At 43.4% G+C, this 22,440-nt stretch overlaps 1 protein-coding gene across 1 annotated transcript in view; it reads left to right on the top strand.

Moving 5' to 3' along the window:
* gabrzb (gamma-aminobutyric acid type A receptor subunit zeta, b) overlaps positions 1-22,079 on the top strand; it is a 96,661-nt gene extending 74,582 nt beyond the window's left edge. The window contains exons 3-10 of the mRNA XM_036960549.2: positions 8,350-8,462; positions 10,019-10,086; positions 10,594-10,811; positions 12,564-12,646; positions 18,759-18,896; positions 19,469-19,621; positions 20,019-20,209; positions 20,562-22,079. Coding sequence (XP_036816444.1) covers positions 8,350-8,462; positions 10,019-10,086; positions 10,594-10,811; positions 12,564-12,646; positions 18,759-18,896; positions 19,469-19,621; positions 20,019-20,209; positions 20,562-20,921 — 1,324 coding nt within the window. The 3' untranslated portion in view covers positions 20,922-22,079. The remainder of the gene's footprint in view (positions 1-8,349; positions 8,463-10,018; positions 10,087-10,593; positions 10,812-12,563; positions 12,647-18,758; positions 18,897-19,468; positions 19,622-20,018; positions 20,210-20,561) is intronic.
* Positions 22,080-22,440: the final 361 nt, after the last annotated feature.

Below are 22,440 nucleotides of genomic sequence, written 5' to 3'. Positions count from 1 at the left end.
AGACCACCAGGTCAGAGGCAGTAGAGATGATCAGGGATGTTCTCTTGATATGTGAATTTGACCATTTTCCTGTCCTGATAATCATTCAAAATCATTTTCTTTAGGAATGTGGTGAAGTAAAATTGAAAGTTGTCCAACATATATATAGTAAAGTACAGATACCCTGAAAAATGACTTAAGTAGTACTAAGGTATGTACTTTACCCCACTGTAAGTGTGTGTGTGTACAGTATGTGTTGGAGTGTCAGTGTAAGTATGTGTGAGTGTGTGAGTAGAGTCTAGTGTGTGTGCTTAGAGAAAAAAAAAATTCAAAAAGGGTCAATGCAGATAGTACGGTTAACTATTTATTTGGTTAACAGGTAGTTCACCCCCGTGATGTACTGGGCCGTACGCACTACCATCAGTAACGCCTTGTGGTCAGGTGCCAAGTAGTTTCCATGTCAAGTGGTAATGCAGCCAGTCAAGATGATCTCAATTGTGCAGCTGTACAACTTTTTGAGGATCTGAGGGCCCATGCCAAATCTTTTTAGCCTCCTGAGGGGGAAGAGGCACTGTCATGCCCTCTTCACGACTGTGTTGATGTGTTTGGACCATGATAGGTCTTTAGCAATGTGGACATCGAGGTGGCCCGCCAGGAAGTCCAGGATCCAGTTGCAGAGGGAGGTGTTCAGTCCCAGGGACCTTAGCTTAGTGATTAGTTTGGAGGGCACTATGGTGTTGAACGCTGACCTGTAGTCTTTGAACAGCATTCTCACGTACACTACCGTTCAAAATGTCGGGGTCACTTAGAAATGTCCTTCCTTTTTAAAGAAAAGCAAATTTTTTGTCCATTAAAATAACATCAAATTGATCCAAAATAGAGTGTCGACACTGTTAATGTTGTAAATGACTATTATAGCTGGTAACGACTAATTTTGTTATGGAATATCTACATAGGCACATTATCAGCAACCATCACTCCTATCACCATCACTCCTGTCAGTCTATTCCTGTTCTGAGAAATGAAGCCTATTCCTTGTGAGTAATTGCCAGGAAACTGAAGATCTCGTACAACGCTGTGACTACTTCACAGGGCAGCGCTAACTGTCTCTAACCAGAATAGAAAGAGGAGTGGGAGGCCCCGGTGCACAACTGAGCAAGATGAAATACATTAGAGTGTCTAGTTTGAGAAAATATAGTCATTTACAACATTAACAATGTCTACACTGTATTTCTGATCAATTTGATGTTATTTTAATGGACAAAAAATGTGCTTTTCTTTCACAAAGGACATTTCTATGTTACCCCAAACTTCAGAACGGTGGTGTATGTGTTCCTTTAGTCCAAGTCAGAAAGGGCAGTGTGGAGTGCAATAGAGATTGAGTCATCTGTGGATCTGTTTGGACCGTATGCAAATTGGAGTGGATCCATGGTTTCTTCGATGATGGTGTTGATGTGATCAATGAGCAGCCTTTCAAAGCATTTCATAACAACGATCACAAGTCAGTCATAATGTGACTAATATGCTAGCGTATTTATTAATGTAGAAAACTAAAAACACAGAGCCTAACATTCCCTAGATAGCCAGCTAGCTAGCTGCTAGGAGCGCAGAATAACTGATGAATTTATGAATGCGCAAGACTCGCTGAATATGACCGAAGTCAGTAAACGTAGGCAAAAAGTTATAGTTAGTCACGAACCCTCTATATATCATGTAAAAAGCCTAACCAGCACTGCTAGAGTGAGTAAAATGGTCAGTGAGATGTTCTCTAAGTTGTGTCTGGAATTAGCTAGCTACTGTAGCAAGCTACCCAACTTTAACTTTCGCTTGGTTAAGGACTACGGATGCATTGGTAGGCAAGCTGCAGAAGGATGAGCAGGCTATTTGTTTATCTCATAATTTATCAGTGCAATTGACCATATCTAAAGTGCATTCGGAAAGTATTCAGACCCCTTCACAAGTTACAGCATTATTCTAAAATGGATTAAAAGAAAATACTAAACTATCTTCACACAATACCCCATGATCACAAAGCGATCTAAAAACAAAGGGTTTTAGATGTTTTTGCAAAAAAATTTAATAAAATGTACTACCTTAATTAAATAAGTATTCAGACCCTTTGCTAAGAGACTCGAAATTGAGCTAAGGTGCATCCTGTTTCCCATTGATAATCCTTGAGATGTTTCTACATTTTGATTTGAGTCCATCTGTGGTAAATTAAATTGATTGGACATGATTTGGAAAGACACACACCTGTCTATTTAAGGTTCCACAGTTGACAGTGCATATCAGAGCATAAACCAAGCCACGAGGTCGAAGGAATTGTCCGTATAGACAGGATTGTGCCGAGGAACAAATCTGGGGAAGGGTACCAAAAAATATCAGCAACATTAATGATCCCCAAGAACACATTGGCCTTCATCATTCTTCAATGGAAGAAGTTTGGAACCACCAAGACTCTTCGTAGTGCTGGCTGCCAGGCCAAACTGAACAATCGGGGGAGAAGGACCTTTGGTCAGGGAGGTGACCAAGAGCCCTGACAGAGCTCTAGAGTTCTTCTGTGGAGATGGGAGAACCTTCTGGAAGGACAACCATCTCTGCAGCACTCCACCAATCAGGCCTTTATGGTAGAGTGGCCAGATAGAAGCTTGGAGTTTGCCAAAAGGCACCTAAAGGACTCTCAGACCATGAGAAACAAGATTCTCTGGTCTGATGCAACCAAGATTGAACTCTTTGGCCTGAATGCCAAGCGTCAAGTGACATCTGGTGGTAACCAGGCACCGCTCATCACCTGGCCAATACCATCCCTACGGTGAAGCATGGTGGTGGCAATATCTTGCTGTGGGTATTTTGTTCAGCAGCAGAGACTGGGAGACTAGTCAGGATCGAGGGAATGATGAACGGAGCCAAGTACAGAGAGATGCTTCAGGAAAACCTGCTCTAGAGCACTCAGGACCTCAGACTGGAGCGAAGGTTTACCTTCCAACAGGACAACAACCCTAAGCACACAGCCAAGACTAAGCCAGAGTTGCTTTGGGACAAGTCTCTGAATATCCTTGAGTGGCCCAGCCAGAGCCCGGACTTGAACCCGATTGAACATCTCTGAAAATAGTTGTGCAACGACGCTCCCCATCCAACCTGACAGATTTTGAGAGGATCTGCAGAGAAGAATGGGAGAAACTCCCCAAATATAGGTGTGCCAAGCTTGTAGCGTCATACCCAAGAAGACTCAAGTCTGTAATCGCTGCCAAAGGTGCTTCAACAAATTACTGAGTAAATGGTCTGAATACTTATGTAAATGTGATATTTCAGTTTTACATTTTTATATATTTGCAAAAAGTTATAAAAATAGATGGATTAGTGCATTTGGAAAGTATTCAGACCCCTTCACTTTTTCAACGTTTTGTTACGTTACAGCCTTATTCTAAAACGGATTAAATTGTTTTTTCCCTCATCAATTTACACACAATACCCTATAATGGCAAAGCGAAAACAGGTTTTTGAATACATTTAAAACAAAATACATTTTCTAACATTTCTAAAAACCTGTTTTCGCTTTGTCATTATGGGGTATTGTGTGTAAATTGATGATGGAAAAATGTATTTAATCCATTTTAGAATAAGGCTGTAATGTAACAAAATGTAGAAAAAGTGAAGGGGTCTGAATACGTTCTATAATGTACAGTAAGTGCTCGCTTGTCAGAATTTTAAAAAAGAGAGTGTCATATCCCTGGGGGTGTGAACAGATTTGAATAAGATTTAATTTAGCTAAAATGTTGTCAGTTCTTCTTTTAAGGTCTTACTCACATCAGCTTGGGGAGCGTGATGACACAGTCGTCCAGAACAGATGGTGCATTCACGCATGGTTCAGTGTTGCTTGCCTCGAAGCGAGCATAGAAGGCATTTAGCTAATCTGGTAAACTCGCGTCACTGGGAAACTCTCGGCTGGGTTTCCTTATAGTAATCCATGATAGTTTGCAAGCCCTGCCACATCCGACGAGTGTCAGAGCCGGTGTAGTAGGATTCGATCTTAGTCCTATGTTGACGCTTTGCCTGTTTGATAGTTCGTTGGAGGGTATAGCGGTATTTCTTAAGCGTCCAGATTATTGTCCCGCTATTTGAAAGAGGCAGCTCTAGCCTTTAGTTTAGTGCGGACTTTGCCTGTAATCCGTGGCTTTTGGTTGAGATATGTACATACTGTTACTGTGGGGACGATGTTATCAATGCACTTATTAACGAAGCCGGTGACTGATGTGGTAAACTTGTCAATGCCATCGGATGAATCCCAGAACATATTCCAGTCTGTGCTATTTTACAGTGGACAATTTTTTTTTGTATTTTACAGATAGATAATTTTGTCTGCAGAGACTCCACTTGTATGTTTTCTGGAGGACCATCAATAATCAATAAAGGTTCCCCATGCATCACCTCAGAGAGAGAGAGAGAGAGAGAGAGAGAGAGAGATTCCAAAAGCCAGAGAGAGCGAGTAAGCGACCAATCTCCCCAATTCCTTGCAATTCTTTCCCTGAGGCATTCCATCCTCACTAAACACAGAGAAAGACAAGTAATAGGTTGTGACTGCTCACTCAAGGCCAATGAGTGGGCCAATTAGTACATTAGGGAGTGTTGTGTGGATCCATGGTGTCTATGTCCATATATGTCCATTCAAATAATGTTGCCAGCACCATCTCTGACACTGTTGATCAAGCCATCTGATTCAGATAGGGTCCAAGGCTAGTTTGTCATTTCTCTGGTGAGTTTGGATTTTTTAGCATGCATTTTTAAGCATGCAGTGTGGTCAATGCCACACTAGCCACAGTCAATACAAAAATAAACCTAATATTTTGTACATTTTGAATAGGTTTTAACCCTTTAACTGGCACACCAAGTTATAAAAGTCTGAAAAATATGTTAATTTGGCCTCAGTATAGGCTATAAATGAATACTTTCTATTTGCATGACTTAAAATGTTATAAATAATGCAGTGCAAACATCTCAACCAGGCTGATGAGTTTCCTAATTAGGTAGGGTAAACAAACTTTTTAAATCATCAAAAAAATTATACCAGAATTTACATTTTGATTGCTTCAGTTACTTATAATGGAAGATAGGCCTAGTTAAATGAAGACTAATAGCAAATATGAATACAATTATTATACATTTGTGTGTCGAAATATGAATATTCAAATAAATGTAAATATAGTTTGTATGTTTAGAATACAAGTAAAAGTACATACACTGAATAATATTGTAAAACATATTGAAGATAACAGGCAGACAGTAAATAATAATATGGATATGAGGATTTTTGTATTTGCACAGACTAAATACCGGTCACGGGTGCACCTCAGCCACGCTAAAGGTACTAAACGATATCATAACCGCCATCGATAAAAGGCAGTACTGTGCAGCCGTCTTCATCGACCTGGCCAAGGCTTTCGACTCTGTCAATCACCATATTCTTATCGGCAGACTCAGTAGCCTTGGTTTTTCTAATGACTGCCTTGCCTGGTTCTCCAACTACTTTGCAGACAGAGTTCAGTATGTCAAATAGGAGGGCATGTTGTCCGGTCCTCTGGCAGTCTCTATGGGGATGCCACAGGGTTCAATTCTCGGGCCGACTCTTTTCTCTGTATATATCAATGATGTAGCTCTTGCTGCGTGCGATTCCCTGATCCACCTCTACACAGACGACACCATTCTGTATACTTCTGGCCCTTCCTTGGACACTGTGCTATCTAACCTCCAAACGAGCTTCAATGCCATACAACACTCCTTCCGTGGCCTCCAACTGCTCTTGGAGCACGCGCTCCAGCAGGTGTATCTCACTGATCATCCCTAAAGCCAACACCTCATTTGGCCGCCTTTCCTTCCAGTTCTCTGCTGCCTGCGACTGGAACTAATTGCAAAAATCATTGAAGTTGGAGGCTTTTATCTCCCTCACCAACTTTAAACATCTGCTATCTGAGCAGCTTACCGATCGCTGCAGCTGTACATAGTCCATCGGTAAATAGCCCACCCAATTTACCTACCTCATCCCCATACTGTTTTTATTTATTTACTTTTCTGCTCTTTTGCACACCAGTATCTCTACCTGCACATGACCATCTGATCATTTATCACTCCAGTGTTAACTTGTTAAATGGTAATTATTTGCCTACCTCCTCATGCCTTTTGCCCACAATGTATATAGACTTTTTTTTTTTAAATGTCTACTGTGTTATTGACTTGTTTATTGTTTACTCCATGTGTAACTCTGTGTTGCAGTCTGTTCACACTGCTATGCTTTATCTTGGCCAGGTTGCAGTTGTAAATGAGAACTTGTTCTCAACTAGCCTACCTGGTTAAATAAAGGGGAAATAAAAAATAAAATAAAAAATACATCCCATAACAATACTTTTCCATTGTCCATAATAGCTTAGCGTTGACTTAATAGTATTCCTTTAATTGGCAACTCAACCGCCTGGTAGAGCATATTTTTTCAACCACAACATTTTAGTAATATAATAAATTAATATACAATTGTGTCTTATAGGTCAACAACATGTTACAACCTTGTAGTTTCCCATTTTATACACAATTTATACTGAAAATGTGTGATTTTTTGAGGTTCAGTTTGCACATGTTCACATCCTGGTTTTTAGCCATCTTTGAATGTGTTCAAAAAATATAGGCGACCGACAATGAAAACCACATGATCACTTTACTAAATGGCATATTGGTTGAGATGATAAAATATGCCAAACAAAAGTCATATGTTTAATTTAATCTAAAATTGGTTGTCAAAATTAGCGGTGGTGGCAGTGTTTTGATGCGAGCTTCTAGATGCCAACCTCACCTACACTGGGAAGTGTGTGTGTGTGTGTGTGTGTGTGTGTGTGTGTGTGTGTGTGTGTGTGTGTGTGTCTGTGTGTTCATGTCTGTGCATGTGGGCGCCTGTGTACGTGTGGGGTCATTCGAGGTCACGCAGATTCATAATGGAGCATTCCAGTGGCAGAGCTCTGTCACGAACATGGCTTTTCTGTCCCAGGGCTGGAGAGAAGCCTGCCAGTCATACACATTCCTGGAAGGGTTTTGCAATAATCCAGTAAGTGAGACTAATCAACATAGCAACAGTTTGATGCTCACTGAATTCTGTAAGCTAATTTGACATGGTCAGGTAATTCAAGTCTTGGGTTTTAGGAATTCATGTGAATTATCTTGACCAAATAATTTTTGAAGTCACGCTAAAGTCATTCTTATTTGAAGGGTTTCCCGTATAAAGTTGTATCCATCTGTATTCATCATGTGTCTTTCCATTGGTAGAAATGGGAAATGGGATTTTGAATACCATAAGCTAAAGTACCTTAAAGAAGTCATGTACTAGAGTCTTTTAGAGCTAGTACAGATCTCTGTCAACTCGTGAATAGTCCAGGTCTCTCAGATAGTGTCAAATGCTACTGGCATTACAAGTCGGTGTCTGTCTGTATGCATTCATCAAGTTTCTATGTGAACTTCTGGAACTGTGGCAGTGTTGGAAAGTCTACTTCAAAACAGTGAGGAATGCTCTCTGGAGTCATTAGTAAAAGCCTTTAACCTGGCTTGAACAGAGAATTATCCCCCCCTGCTCTGAACTGAAGATGAAGAAACAAAACAGTAGGGGAAAATGTACCACTGCACACGTTTATCATGCACACTCTTTGTTGTAATGACTGAGAATGAGCTGCTGTTGACTGTGAGCATACAGTAGTAAGGACACGTACATGCCTACTAGCGTATGGAGATTAATGTACGTGCACACTCGCCCTGGTCTGCCTTCCTTCGGTGTTCCTTACATTACTAACAAAGCTCCAGGGCTTCTTCCATTCACAAGCATATTTTGGATTACAGATTATTATGCACAAATGGCAGTACTACCATGGAGGGAAGGTGCGCGAATGTGTTCTTCAGGGTTCTTCCACCCTCCATCCCTGGTGAAATAATAATCTCCCTATGCCGCTAAATGCCTAACAAGAGCTATCAGTGGAACTGCATATTGGAAACTGATCTGAGCTCAGACGAGCAGAGTCAAGCGTGTAGAGGAAGAGGAGGGAGTGCTGATGATGGAACGTTTCAAGTGTTCTGACCCCTGTTGGGATCAACGTAAAGCAACTAAGAACATGTCAGTTTTTTTCTCCCTCCCTTTTCATTTCATTTTTTTTTTTAAGCCTTTCAATCGGGCTGCTTCACTTCTGCTTACCACAGCTTACGCTACTCAGGAGGTATTGACGATCTGAACTGGCAGACCAAAGAGGCAGGATAATCAGGCAAGAGCCGTTAGGTATCCACTGAAGAGGGGAGGGACGCTAAATGATTTAATTTCTTCTTTTTCTGTTATTTTCTTCTTACCAGGATGTTAGAGAACTCACTGCTCAGTGCTGAAGTAAAGGAGGGAGAGATTCTGCCTCCCACCATTCAGAAGCTGATGAAAGGATACAACAAGTACCTCAGGCCTTTCTTTGACAGTAAGGGAAACTGCTCAAGGGAGCTCTGTGTGTGTGTGTTTGTTTGTCTCTCTGTGTGATTGTGTGCCTTACCATATTCCCATATTCATTTCAAGATAACCATATTTTGACAAGGCTATACATTAAATGTCCCTGAGCCTTTACCTGCCAGATGGAAGCAATCTCATTCCACATGAAAAGCACAGTATGTGCATGATGAACATTTGCTAATTCTAAATACAAATGAATGCATGCTACCAACACATGAACACACCTGGTGATTTTAGTCATAGGGGTAGGCAGTTAATATCAAGAGTAAGCAGCTGACAAATGATGCCATTTTTCTTAGCAGTCACCAATCTCATGCATACTCAGTGTGAATAATGTGGATGCTGTACGGTGGTCAACATTTCCATGCGTAGGCCTACTGTGACTTCCTAATATGGATGCTACACAGCGTAACCCTGTAAGGACAGTGCCATGATGTATTGTGGCCTTTGATCCTCTGCACTGTTTGTAGTTCTCACAAATCCCTTGTCATTGTCTCCGTCTCAGAGAATCCCTCTAAATGTGATTGTTTTGTTTGCCTGCTGTTTGATGAATAATCAATGAGACTGAACCGAATCAGAGAAAATGTAATTCACAGAGATCAGTGCACTGCTGATCCCCATGATCCCCACACAGGAGGGCAGCTCTGCACGCACGCGCACACACACACACACACACACACACACACACACACACACACACACACACACACACACACACACACACACACACACACACACACACACATACACACACACACACACACACACACACACACATGCACAGAGTCCCCAGTGTAGGTGAACTTGGCACACGTTTATTTGGATTCCCATTAGCTGTTACAATCGCACCAGCTTCTGTTCCTGGGGTCCAGGAGTACCCACGCATGCCTACATACAGAGTTACACACATGCACAACGGTTAGGTGACCTTGTTCTTGGCAAGCAAACGCAGAAATACTAGAACATTGTTATACAAGAGGGGAAGAGGGGATAATTCCCACATAATTCCCATCAGTTGTCACTGATGTCGAGTATTCAGGACTACGTTTCCCAAACATGCTCTTTTTTGTTTTGAGGCGTCTTGAATAACACTCCTTTCATTATACTGCTTTATGATTCCTCATGGGGCTCTGAATCCTCTCTTTCTCTTGCAGTTTTTTTTTTCTCTCTCTCTCTCTCTCTCTCTCTCTCTCTCTCTCTCTCTCTCCCCCTATCTCTCTCTCCCCCCCCCTATCTCTCTCTCCCCCCCCTATCTCTCTCTCCCCCCCCTCTCTCTCTCTCTCTCTCTCTCTCTCTCTCTCTCTCTCTCTCTCTCTCTCTCTCTCTCTCCCCCCTCTCTCTCTCTCTCTCTCCCCCCCTCTCTCTCCCTCTCTCCCTCCCTCTCTCTATCCCTCTGTCTAATTAAATATGCTTTATTGACATGAAAGTACAGCTCTTACATATTTTGCTCTCTCTCTCTTTCTGTCTGCTTCTCCCTCTCTCTCTCCCCTCCTGCCCTTTCTCTGTGTGTCTGTCTCATCTCTGTAGATGGGCCAGTGACTGTGGGCATGAGTTTGGACGTTGCCAGTATTGACACCATATCAGAGATCAACATGGTGGGACAACTTCCTGTGTCATTTATGACGCATTGTACATTGTGATACGGGGTGAAAGTAGATTTAATTTCCTCCCGGTACGGGACTTACTATGAATATTTTTATGGGCCTAATCATACAATTACATATAATCTCTATTAATTCAATGGGATTTGTAATTTAACTTTTGAAAATGATTTCCTTTTGTTGTGGCATGACCAATCATAATGGTGTCATCTGATTGTCAAATAAATCACTTCAAAAGGACTCCTTTACTAGGCCACCCACGCACATTCATTCATCCACATATTTTCATCCTCCAAACAGTAGTGAATGGAAAGAGACATCTCTAACACAAAACACCAACAAGTCTAATGACTCTCATTAGGCCAGAATTTGTGATATTAAAATACATATTACATTCCAGTATATCCAGTATGTCATGTTATGCCATCAGCGGTTAGACATGAAGATGCACTGTAATTGCAGTACAACCGTGCAATGCTGACCTTTGACATTGCTCTGTAGGACTACACGGCCACCATCTTCCTGCGTCAGCGCTGGACAGACGAGCGCCTGGTGTTTGAGGGGAACAAAAGCCTGAGTCTGGACGGCAGGCTTGTGGAGCTGCTCTGGGTACCAGACACATTCATCGTAGACTCCAAGAAGTCCTTCCTCCATGACATCACTGTGGAGAACAGGCTGATAAGGATCTTCCCCAATGGAACAGTGCTCTACGCCCTGAGGTGAGTCATCTGGAGAAACACACACACACAGGCATGCACGAATGCACAAATCCATGCATGCACACACATGGACCCCCCCCCCCCCCCCCCCCCCCACACACACACACACACACACGCACAGGGATCCATCAATGCAAAGAGCCTTGGACTACACTGAACAAAAATAGAAATGCAACAATTTCAAAGATTTTACTGAGTTACAGTTCATATCAGGAAATCAGTAAATTGAAATAAATAAATGAGGCTCTAATCTATGGATTTCACATGACTGGGAATACAGATATGCATCTGTTGGTCACATATACCTTAAAAAAAAGGTAGGGGTGTGGATCAGAAACCAGTCAGTATCTGGTGTGATCACCATTTGTCTCATGCAGCGCAACACATCTACTTCGCCTGTGGCCTGTGGAATGTTGTCCCACTCCTCTTCAATGGATGCGAAAAGTTGGATATTGGCAGGAACTGGAACACGCTGTCGTACACGTTGGTCCAGAGCATCCCAAACATGCTCAATGGGTGACATGTCTGGTGAGTATGCAGGCCATGGAAGAACTGAGACATTTTCAGCTTCCAGGAATTGTGTACAGATCCTTGCGACATGGGGCCGTGCATTATCATGTTGAAACATGAGGTAATGGCAGCAGATTGATGGCACTGCAATCGGTCTCAGGATCTTGTCACGGTATCTTTCTGCATTCAAATTACCATCAATAAAATGCAATAGAGTTGAGTAGTACTTTAAAGTATTTTTACTTAAGTACTTTACACCACTGCCCACCGGCACCATGGGGCACTCTGTTCACAACAATGACATCAGCAAACCACCTAGTGGTTATAGCATTTGGACCAGTAAACGAAAGGTTGCTAGATGGAATCCCTGAGCTGACAAGGTAAAAATCTGTAGTTCTGCCCCTGAACAAGGCAGTTAACCCACTGTTCCTAGGCCATCATTGTAAACAAGAATTTGTTCTTAACTGACTTGCCTAGTTAAATAAAAAAACGCTCCCCCACATGGCCATCTGCCCAGTACAGTGAGCATTTGCCCACTGAAGTCGGTTATGACGCCGATTTGCAATCAGGTCAAGACTATATTGAGGACGACGAGCACACAGATGAGCTTCCCTGCGATGGTTTCTGACAGTTTGTGCAGAAATGCTTCAGTTGTGCAAACTCAGAATTTCATCAGCTGTCGGGTGACTGGTCACAGACGATCCCCCAGGTGAAGAAGCCTGATGTGTAGGTCCTGGGCTGCCGGCGTGGTTACACGTGGTCAGAGGTTGTGAGGCCGGTTGGACGTACAACCAAATTCTCTAAAACGATGTTGGAGGTTGCTTATGGTAGATAAATTAATTCTTGGTAAAAAGAGAAATGCTCACTAACAGGGATGTAAACAAATCTGTGTAGAACATTTTAAGCCTTTTTGTGCAAATGGAAAACTTTGGGATGGTTTATTTCAGCTCATGAAACATGGGACCAACACGTTACATGTTGTGTTTATATTTTTGTTCAGTGTAGATACTGTAAGTATCACTAAATCAAAAAATTGCTCAGTGTGCTCAATTAGAATTAGTAATTGGATTATCTAAAGCAGTGATTGAACAGTGCAAAGGGTTTATTTTAGGATTGAGGAGAGGGACACAAACAGCATTAGTGCCTTCAGAGGTACGTCAGAGGGAATACATGGGAAAACACTGAGATGGTTCTGCTAGGGGGAAAGAAACCTCTGTTAACCGTTTTCTCTCATATCTCCAGGATCACCACCACTGTGGCCTGCAACATGGATCTGACCAAATATCCCATGGACAAGCAAACCTGCACTCTGCAACTGGAGAGCTGTAAGATTTCCAATTCACTTCCACATCCAGGCAGCAACGTGGCTGTTTAATAATCATTCTAATTTATTCAACTCCTATAATGCTTTTCACCACAGAAAGAATCGCAAAGCGCTTGAAAAGCAAAACTAACATCAATCAAAGAAAACAGCTATATGATAGAGTAGGCCTGGACTGCGAGTTTCAGCTGGAGATTAACATTTGGATTATTTCAAGCCTCCAACAGAGGGAGCAACAGCCAAGGGGGAACCACATGGCTTGAGCAGAGTGAGGAGGTCAACAGGGAAAGATGAGCAAGGCAGGCAGCACAGTTCATCTTCCGTTCAAGCCATCTCACCGGCACCTCCAAGCCCCCGGCCGCCTGACTGCGACTTCTCTGTTGTCGTTGACTCTCTGGTCTTGTCAAAATAGACACAATCTTTATTTTTGAGCTCTCCATTCACTTAAGATAATAATGACAGCCTGCTCATAACTTCGGAGGAACCCTCCTGAGCTTGAAATCGTCACTGCCAGCTCATCTTGCATTGCAGTCAAGGAGTAAGTAGAAACAACAAAGAAAATTGTCTGGTGAATTTGAATCGAATCAAACACACTAGCTAGCTAGCCATCTAGCTGGTAGAGCTGGACGCCCGGCCAAACTGAGCAATTGGGGGAAAGGGGCCTTGGTCAGGGAGGTGACCAAGAACCCGATGGTCACTCTGACAGAGTTCTAGAGTTCCTCTGTGGAGATGGGAGAAACTTCCAGAAGGACAACCATCTCTGCAGCACTCCACCAATCAGGCCTTTATGGTAGAGTGGCCAGATGGAAGCCACTCCTCAGTAAAATGCACATGACAGCCCTCTTGGAGTTTGCCAAAAGGCACCTAAAGACTCTGACCATGAGAAACAAGATTCTCTGGTCTGATGAAACCAAGATTGAACTAATTATTGGTCTGAATGTCAAGCTTTACGTCTGGAGGAAACCTAGCACCATCCCTACGGTGAAGCATGGTGTTGGCAGCATCATGCTGTGGGGATGTTTTTCAGCGGCAGGGACTGCGAGACTAGTCAGTATCGAGGCAAAGATGAACGGCGCAAAGTACAGAGAAATCCTTGATGAAAACCTGCTACAGAGAGCTCAGGACCTCAGACTGGGGCAAAGGTTCACCTTCCAACAGGACAACAACCCTAAGCACACAGCCAAAACAATGCGGGAGTGGCTTTGGGACAAGTCTCTGAATGTCCTTGAGTGGTCCAACCAGAGCTTGAGATGATCTGCAGAGAAGAATGGGAGAAACTCCCCAAATACAGGTGTGCCAAGCTTGTAGCGTCATACACAAGTAGACTTGAGGCTGTAATCGCTGCCAAAGGTGCTTCGACAAAGTACTGAGTAAAGGGTCTGAATACTTATGTAAATGTGATATTTCAGTTTTTTTTTTAAATACATTTGCTAAAATTTCTAAAAACCTGTTTTTGCTTCGTCATTATGGATTATTGTGTGTAGATTTAATTTAATCCATTTTAGAATAAGGCTGTAATGTAACAGAATGTGTAGGAAAATCAAGGGGTCTGAGTACTCTTTGAATGCAGAAGGGAGTTGTGCTTCAAATACAGCAGTTCTGTAACATCTTTAATTGAGCCTCTCATTCTCCTTAATTGCCGGCCTCAACACGTTACTGAAAGAGATGAATGGTATATTTTAAGCTCTGGACAGTCAATTCAGATTCAGAGTGTTTAGTAGTCACATGTACAGGGTTGCAGGTGTGATCGCAGGGTACAGGGAAAATATTAGCTTCTGAGCTCCAACATGCAGGACCAAGTTAAATAAAATAATGAAAATGGTCATAAAAAACAACTATAGAAATAGAAAAATAGCACTATATACATCATAACAACTGTAGCATTGATAAATAAATAAATGGCCATTAGGGTGTAGGCATAATAAAGACTTTTGAAGGGCTGTACGAGGAAATGACCATAGGTGGAGCAGCATGACCATTGAAGGCGTGTGGGAACCAAGTAAAATAAACACAATAAAGCAGGTAGCTGACTAGTGGTGGGTATTCAGCAGCCTGATGGTCTGAGGGTAGAAACTATTGGCCAGACTTCCAGTTTTTGCCATGATGCTCCTGTACTGCCTGCGTCTCAGAGATTGAAGGGGCGGTGGCTTGAGTGCCTGATGGCCTTCCTGTGACACCTGGTGTTGTAGGTGTCCTGTAGAGCAGGCAGTGTGCACCCAATGGGGCGTTCGGCTGCACGTATCACCCTCTGAAGCGCCATACGGTTTGCGGCTGTGGAGTTGCCGTACCTTGCTGTGATGCAGCCCGACAGTATTCTCTCGATGGTGCTCCTGTAGAACACAATCAGCTCCTTTGTTTTACTGACGTTGAGGGAGAGTTTGTTTACCTGGCACCACGCCGTCAGAGTGCCTACCTCCTCCCTGTAGGCTGTCTCGTCATTGTTGGTTATCAGGCCTACTACTGTTGTGTTGTCAGCAAACTTGATGATGGAGTTGGAACTGTGTGAGGCCACGCAGTCGTGGATATGCTTGGGAATACAGGAGGGGATTGTTGGCAGATGCAAACAGGTTAACAGTTTTTGAGGGCCTGAACAAAAAAAGTGTTTTGTGATTTCGTTCATACTGGGGAACCGGTGTTCAAGTTGTGTGGTTGCAATATCAACAGACCCTTATCTCTGGTATATCTTTGCATGCATCATTCACGACTAAGTTTAAATTGCGTGAGGTGCAATGGACATAGGCTATAATGCACAATGTCTCAGGAAAGACTGCCTGGGTTGGCAATACTCAGTAGCCTATAGAAAACAGTAGGGCCAGCAGACCTAAAACTACAGGCAGTGGTGACAACATTTGCACACAAAGAAAGAGGACTTCAGGAGACCAGGGGAGTTCATCAAGTTGGATTTAATTTGATTTAGTTGACTAGCCAGACAAAATAGTGTCTGAATTTATCCTCAAGCCAACTACTTTTTCCTCATTGTTAGGTTATTTGATGTGTAATTTTTTGAAAAGGTTTATAACTAGCAGCTAAATAGCAGCTAAATACGGTATGTAGCTATAGATAGTACAATGCATAATGAAACAATCCCTAGTAAGCTAGTGTTTTGAGGGTGGACTGACTTTATTATTTGGCATTAATAGACCAGTTTTACACACAGCAACTTTCTATCCAAGCTGGGAGAGAGCATGGGGACGGCTCATGTCATGCAGGTTCAGGTAGCCTATACAGGACAGATGTTTATTAGCTGATTAGTATGCATCAAACATTTATTTTACAATCTGCGATGCTTGAATTTCCAACTTGAATTACTGAACAGTGGAGCAATAATTACATTATTGCCACATGCCAGCAGTCTAAAAATGGCAGCATTGCAACACCATGTATCAACACCATGTATCACCAAGATCTATGACATGTTGAGACACGGACTGTGTGTGTGCCATTCAGAGGGTGAATGAGCAAGAGACAATATAGAATTGCCTTGGAACGGGGTATGGTAGTAGATGCCAAGTGCACCTGTTTATGTCAAGAACGATTCATGGATTCATTAGGCATGCAGCCACATAGACATGAATAAATTTCAGCACCATGGACAGCGGTTGGTTTGTGTGTGGCTGTCTGGCTAACACATTCTGCGTTACATAACTGTGTTACGCCAGTGCAAATTGTGCTAAGCTATAGCTATATCACATGCCAACAACGAACTCAGTCAGAGGGAGCTATTGTTCCACTGATCCCACTCAATACACGTAGAGGTTAACTCAAGTCAAGTAAATTATTTTCCTCTTTACATTACTGCCAGGCTAAACATATACTGTGCATCCCAGACTCCCAGAGCCTTGGTTCGGCAGCACGCTGAAAAGCACCAGACTGTGAGCTTTCATTATTTTTAATGTGCTGCCAAAAATGGAACATCGCTCCCCGCTTCTCTTCACTCCCAAGGCTGCACTCCACTTCCAACAGGGAAGTTTAAAGACAAAAGATGACACTGTTTAGATAGAGATGACGGTGACAAATGCAGTGGCTACCGACAGCAGAAAAGGCCTGGAGTGGGAAGATGTTCCCAGCTATGTTTGATTGTTGCTTAACGATGAGACCACACTCACCACCGTGGAGGATGGTGTACCGATTCGGTTTTGAAGATTTTAAAAGTCTCTATGCAGCCATTTTAAAGATGCCCCCATCTCATTGTCCCAGTGAGTAGGATATTTTAAGAGGCAAAAGCTTTCGCTTCACCAGGCTGCAGGGTAGTGCACTTTTCAGGCTTCAGAGCACCTCAAGATCCTTATGTCCTAATGTAACCGTTCACGCTCTGATGCACAGGACTGCGGCGCCGGCGCATGCTTCAAACCCTTATTTGCACATTGCCCTGACCCGGCAGTCATGAAAATAACGAGTTCGGTCGGGTAAAAGGGGCAAACATAACAGCACTGAAGAAGTTACAACAAGAGATCCTGATCCTCAGCAGCTTCAAAGGCTCTGTTGCTTTTCGTCAGGCTGCTCTGCATACTACGTTAAACACACTTTCCTCAATAATGTATGCCTTCCTGGATTTTCATACATGTCAGGGGAGATGGTGAGACGGCAGTGTAAGAGCCATGAGATCATGGGAGATCATTCTCATTTGTCTCTCTCCTCAGTCCCCCCCCCCCCCCCCTCAATTCGTTAGTAAGAAAACGGAAGTGTCCTCCCCATCCCGATAGCCATCCTACCTAGGAAGAGTTTTGAAATCTGCCACACACCCTTTCAATCAGCTTTTGAGAAAAACATGCACACGTTTGAAAACAATATGGTACTTTTTGTTTTAGCAATAAATGTCTTGCACTACTAGCTTCATTTGTTTTGAGCACTTTACACATTTATTTTGGGATCCACCGCTGTAAACACCATTTGCCTAATGATGCGCAAGTGTAGGACGATTTTCAAGCAAGTGCATTTCCATGTTCACTCTCTTCGCCGACGCTCCACGGTTAACTTTGACCTTTTTCAGGAGGAGGCGAGAGAGAACTGAAGAGAGAAGATGCAGGACTTGAGAAAATCTAATTGATAAAAGGCCAATCAATAAGTGTTTGATCTAATGAAGCAACAGGAGATGAGGATCCTCTGTGTCCCAGGATAATTCTGGGACACAGACATTTCTCCTCCTGTCAGTCGCCTCTTAGGGCTTCTTATGCCACATCGTCCTCTGCAGGTCAATTACTGAACTACGTCTCATAATGAATCTCCAAAGGCATGATCTACGTGAGGTTAGAAAACTGTTTCGGAGCAGACCTGTGTTCAAATACTATTTGAAATCTTTCAAATCCTTTGAGCATTTGCTTAACCCCACCAGATGTGCCAGGTGGGCAAGCTACGCATTTTTGGGACTTTTCATTTGGTTCCATTTCAACAGGCAAGCTCAGTCAAGCACATTTGAAGTACTATAAATTATTTCAAATATTATTTGAACCCCAGGTCAGTTTCGGTGCTGTACCCAGATTATCAGGAAGAAAAACTGTCAGTACTTTATAGCTTGTGGCTTTATACAGTAAACAGCTTGCTCATACGTTTAATATACGTTGTTATACAGTGTCACTGTGAGGTCTGTAGGATTATGTAAGGTACTGTTATGTCTGGTCTTAGATTATGTAAAGTACTGACATAATATAAGACCTGAAATATGTATGAATCAACTGCTGGCGTGTTAGACAGGAAGGAAACTGTTAAAGCAGTGCTGTCCTCATTGCCGTTGTTTCCTTCTGGCCCTCTTTTTCCCCCTTCTCTCTCCCTCTCTTGAAGTAAGGCTGCATTTGCATTAGCATTTCCTATTCACTCCTGCCGGATGTCACAGTGCTTCACGAATGAGCAATGGAGGGCTGTTGCTACTGTATGCTACTATTATTGAATAGAACGTTTACATTTTAAAGTTTGCCTGTGGCTGTCACACACTTACAGCTCAGTAGCCAGCTAACCTTTATATTCATTGTTTTATGGATGACCGTTTGTGTTTCTATTAGATGTATAAGAAATAGTACACTGGTATGTGTGATGAAGTGTTACTGCAAAACATGTAGTCGCTTAGTCTAATAGACCCCCATTAACTATCTCTCTCTCAATATATATATACATATTTACAGGGGGCTACAACACCAACGATGTGATGTTCTACTGGACCAGAGGGAACGAGTCGGTCAGTGGTTTGGACACGCTGCGTCTGGCCCAGTACACAGTAGAGGACCACTACACCTCTGCGTCTGAGGCCATCTATGAAACAGGTTCGACTTTCAACTCCTACTGTACCTCGAGCATTATCCTTTCGTTATCCTTTCACAACTATTTTGGGCAACTGTTTAGATTTGTTAGTTGTTAGCCATGTTCATCTTTTAAAGGGAAGGTTTACCCACGTTACAAAATGACACATTTAGTGTCCTCACCCTGTAAGCAGTCTATGGGCAAGGTATGACCGTAATCCATGCTTTGGTTTCATTTCCCTGACAGAGTTTCCATTTGCAAACGTTTTAGCATTTGTGGCACAAATCCCATTCAAGTCATGGTACCGATATTACAATTTTTCACCGCATCATCCAAATAATCCGAAAGTATCAGAAATGTATTGTGAAGTTGAAACAAAGTCACTTATAGATGATTTGAACATGATGCGCAACAGAAATGCTAATATCTGTACCTACCTTGTCCATAGACTTCATACAGGGTAAGAAAACCAATATGTAATTTTGTAAATTGGGTGAACTATCCCTTTAAATTGATAGTTGGTAGTAAAGGAACCCTTGGGTTCTATTAGCACACTCATTCTAATGTCTGTCTGCTCTCTCTCTCTCTCTCACAGGCCACTACCCCAAGCTGATCTTCCACTTTGAGCTGAAGAGAAGCATCCTGTACTTCATCCTGGAGACATATGTTCCCTCTAGCCTGCTAGTGGTCCTGTCCTGGGTGTCTTTCTGGATCAGCCAGTCTTCCGTCCCCGCGAGGGTCTGCATCGGTAAATCACAGTTCCTTAAACCAGGAAGCACACCCACCAATCAGATCCATGCCTTTCCCACCCTATCACACACTCCTCCATGCAAACCTGCTGATCGGAAGCTATTTGGCTGTCTGAAAACATGTAGAATGCTGGCGGTTAGAGAAAGCAGGATGTTCCACAAGTATATCATACTCCTGGTAGCCTACCTTCATGTTACTGTAGTATAGAATACACATCTCGCCTGGTGTATTAAGGCCAGGCAACTCAACTCAAGCTGAATCCTATTGGTGGTTCATCATTAAACTCTATAACTTTGTCATTTGTTGTCGTTTGTGAATTGAAAGGAAAACTGGCGATCTTGACGCTTTCAAATATTGAATGACTCATCCACCCATTGTGCCGTGGTTTGTGACAGGAGTGACCACGGTTCTGACCATGACCACGTTGATGATGGGTGCCAGGACGTCCCTGCCCAACGCCAACTGTTTCATCAAGGCCATCGATGTGTACCTGGGCATCTGCTTCAGCTTCATCTTCGGAGCCCTGATCGAGTACGCCGTGGCCCACTTCTGCACCCTCAACCACCCCGACGCCAACATTGTCATGGTAAGGCCTTCGGCGTTGTTATCAACAGTGTTGCGGTTGTCATGGTCACATTCGTTATCATTGTTATTGTCGCTGAAATCATCATTAGCATCGTCATTGCCGTCATTTTTTATGATCTTGATCGTCATCATCAGCATCATTATTATCATCATCATCATTGTCGTCTTCTTCATCATTATCAGAATCGTCGTCAACTTTGTCATTTCTTGTCTTCTGCGATGTCGCACACACTATTCATGTAAGTATCACATCCTTTTTTTTCATTTCAGTCAATAGCATCAGTTGTTTGGTACTTTAATATGTATCTTCACACATCTCACTGTGTCCCTCTCTCTCTCCCCCTCCCCTCCAGTACGGTCACCAGATGGGAGGCTTTGACGAGGAGATGAACGGCATGGTCACTACCATCGCTGCTGAAAACAATAGGGCCAAGAGGCGTAAGGAGAAAGCTGCTGCAGTCTCAGCGCCCATGGCAGAGCTGGAACTGGGCCCCTCCAGCCCCACTGGCAGTGAGCCCAAGCCCGAGTCTCCTGAGGAGCCCCCCAATCGCTGCCTCACTGTCCTGGTCCTCCTCCGCAAGTTCCTGCGCAAAGCTGCAAACTGTTGCCATGTGGAGAATCCCCACTTAATAGACAACTACTCCAGGATGACCTTCCCCCTCTCCTTTGTATTCATCAACCTCCTCTACTGGACATACTACCTGTACTTGTAACACACAGGAGTGTGTGTTTCGGTATGTGCATGTGTGTGTGTGGGTGTCTGAATCTGTGTGTTTCTGTTTGTAAGTGGGATTCGTTCATACTGTATGTGTTTTTTCTCAAACAATACACATGTTTACATTTACGGTCATGAGTGAAGCATAGTGTACAGTAGACCACCAACTACAGTACAACATCCTGAGGAGAATTACATGTCCATGCCTCGTTTATTATACCTGATTCAGCTCATTACTGCTCTCATAATTGATGAATTTCCAGTAAGTTCTGTCCATGATGGCCTGCTGACAGATGACCTATGGCTGGTGTGGAGCAGAGGAGTGAGTGGCTGGATGCGCTGTGTAATATTTATGAATGAGCTGCGAAGGGAAGCATCCAGAGTACCTCTGGGTTAGGCTGGGTCCACACTTAAGCTCCGAATGGCAATATATACAATATATATATTGAGAGAGGGAATGAGAGAGACAGAGAGAGAGAGAGAGAGGGAACACTAAAATAACACATCCTAGATCTGAATGAATGAAATATTCTTATTAAATACTTTTTTCTTTACATAGTTGAATGTGCTGACAACAAAATCACACAAAAATTATCAATGGAAATCAAATGTATCAACCCATGGAGGTCTGGATTTGGAGTCACACTCAAAATTAAAGTGGAAAACCACACTACAGGCTGATCCAACTTTGATGTAATGTCCTTAAAACAAGTCAAAATGAGGCTCAGTAGTGTGTGTGGCCTCCACGTGCCTGTTTGACCTCCCTACAACGCCTGGGCATGCTCTTGATGAGGTGGCGGATGGTCTCCTGAGGGATCTCCTCCCAGACCTGAACTAAAGCATCCGCCAACTCCTGGACAGTCTGTGGTGCAACGTGGCGTTTGTGGATGGAGCGAGACATGATGTCCCAGATGTGCTCAATTGGATTCAGGTCTGGGGAACGGGCAGGCCAGTCCATAGCATCAATGCCTTCCTCTTGCAGGAACTGCTGACACACTCCAGCCACATGAGGTCTAGCATTGTCTTGCATTAGGAGGAACCCAGGGCCAACCGCACCAGCATATGGTTTCACAAGGGGTCTGAGGATCTCATCTCGGTACCTAATGGCAGTCAGGCTACCTCTGGCGAGCACATGGAGGGCTGTGCGGCCCCCCAAAGAAATGCCACCTCGCACCATGACTGACCCACCGCCAAACCGGTCATGCTGGAGGATGTTGCAGGCAGCATAGCGTTCTCCATGGCGTCTCCAGACTCTGTCACATGTGCTCAGTGTGAACCTGTTTTCATCTGTGAAGAGCACAGGGCGCCAGTGGCGAATTTGCCAATCTTGGTGTTCTCTGGCAAATGCCAAACGTCCTGCACGGTGTTGGGCTGTAAGCACAACCCCCACGTGTGGACGTCGGGCCCTCATGCCACCCTCATGGAGTCTGTTTCTGACCGTTTGAGCATGCACATTTGTGGCCTGCTGGAGGTCATTTTGCAGGGCTCTGGCAGTGCTCCTCCTGCTCCTCCTTGCA

Source organism: Oncorhynchus mykiss, chromosome 23 (genome assembly GCF_057628025.1).
Source record: "Oncorhynchus mykiss isolate SJ-2025 chromosome 23, ASM5762802v1, whole genome shotgun sequence".
Lineage (NCBI taxonomy): Eukaryota > Metazoa > Chordata > Actinopteri > Salmoniformes > Salmonidae > Oncorhynchus > Oncorhynchus mykiss.
This window is presented reverse-complemented; position numbering and strand designations above follow the sequence as displayed.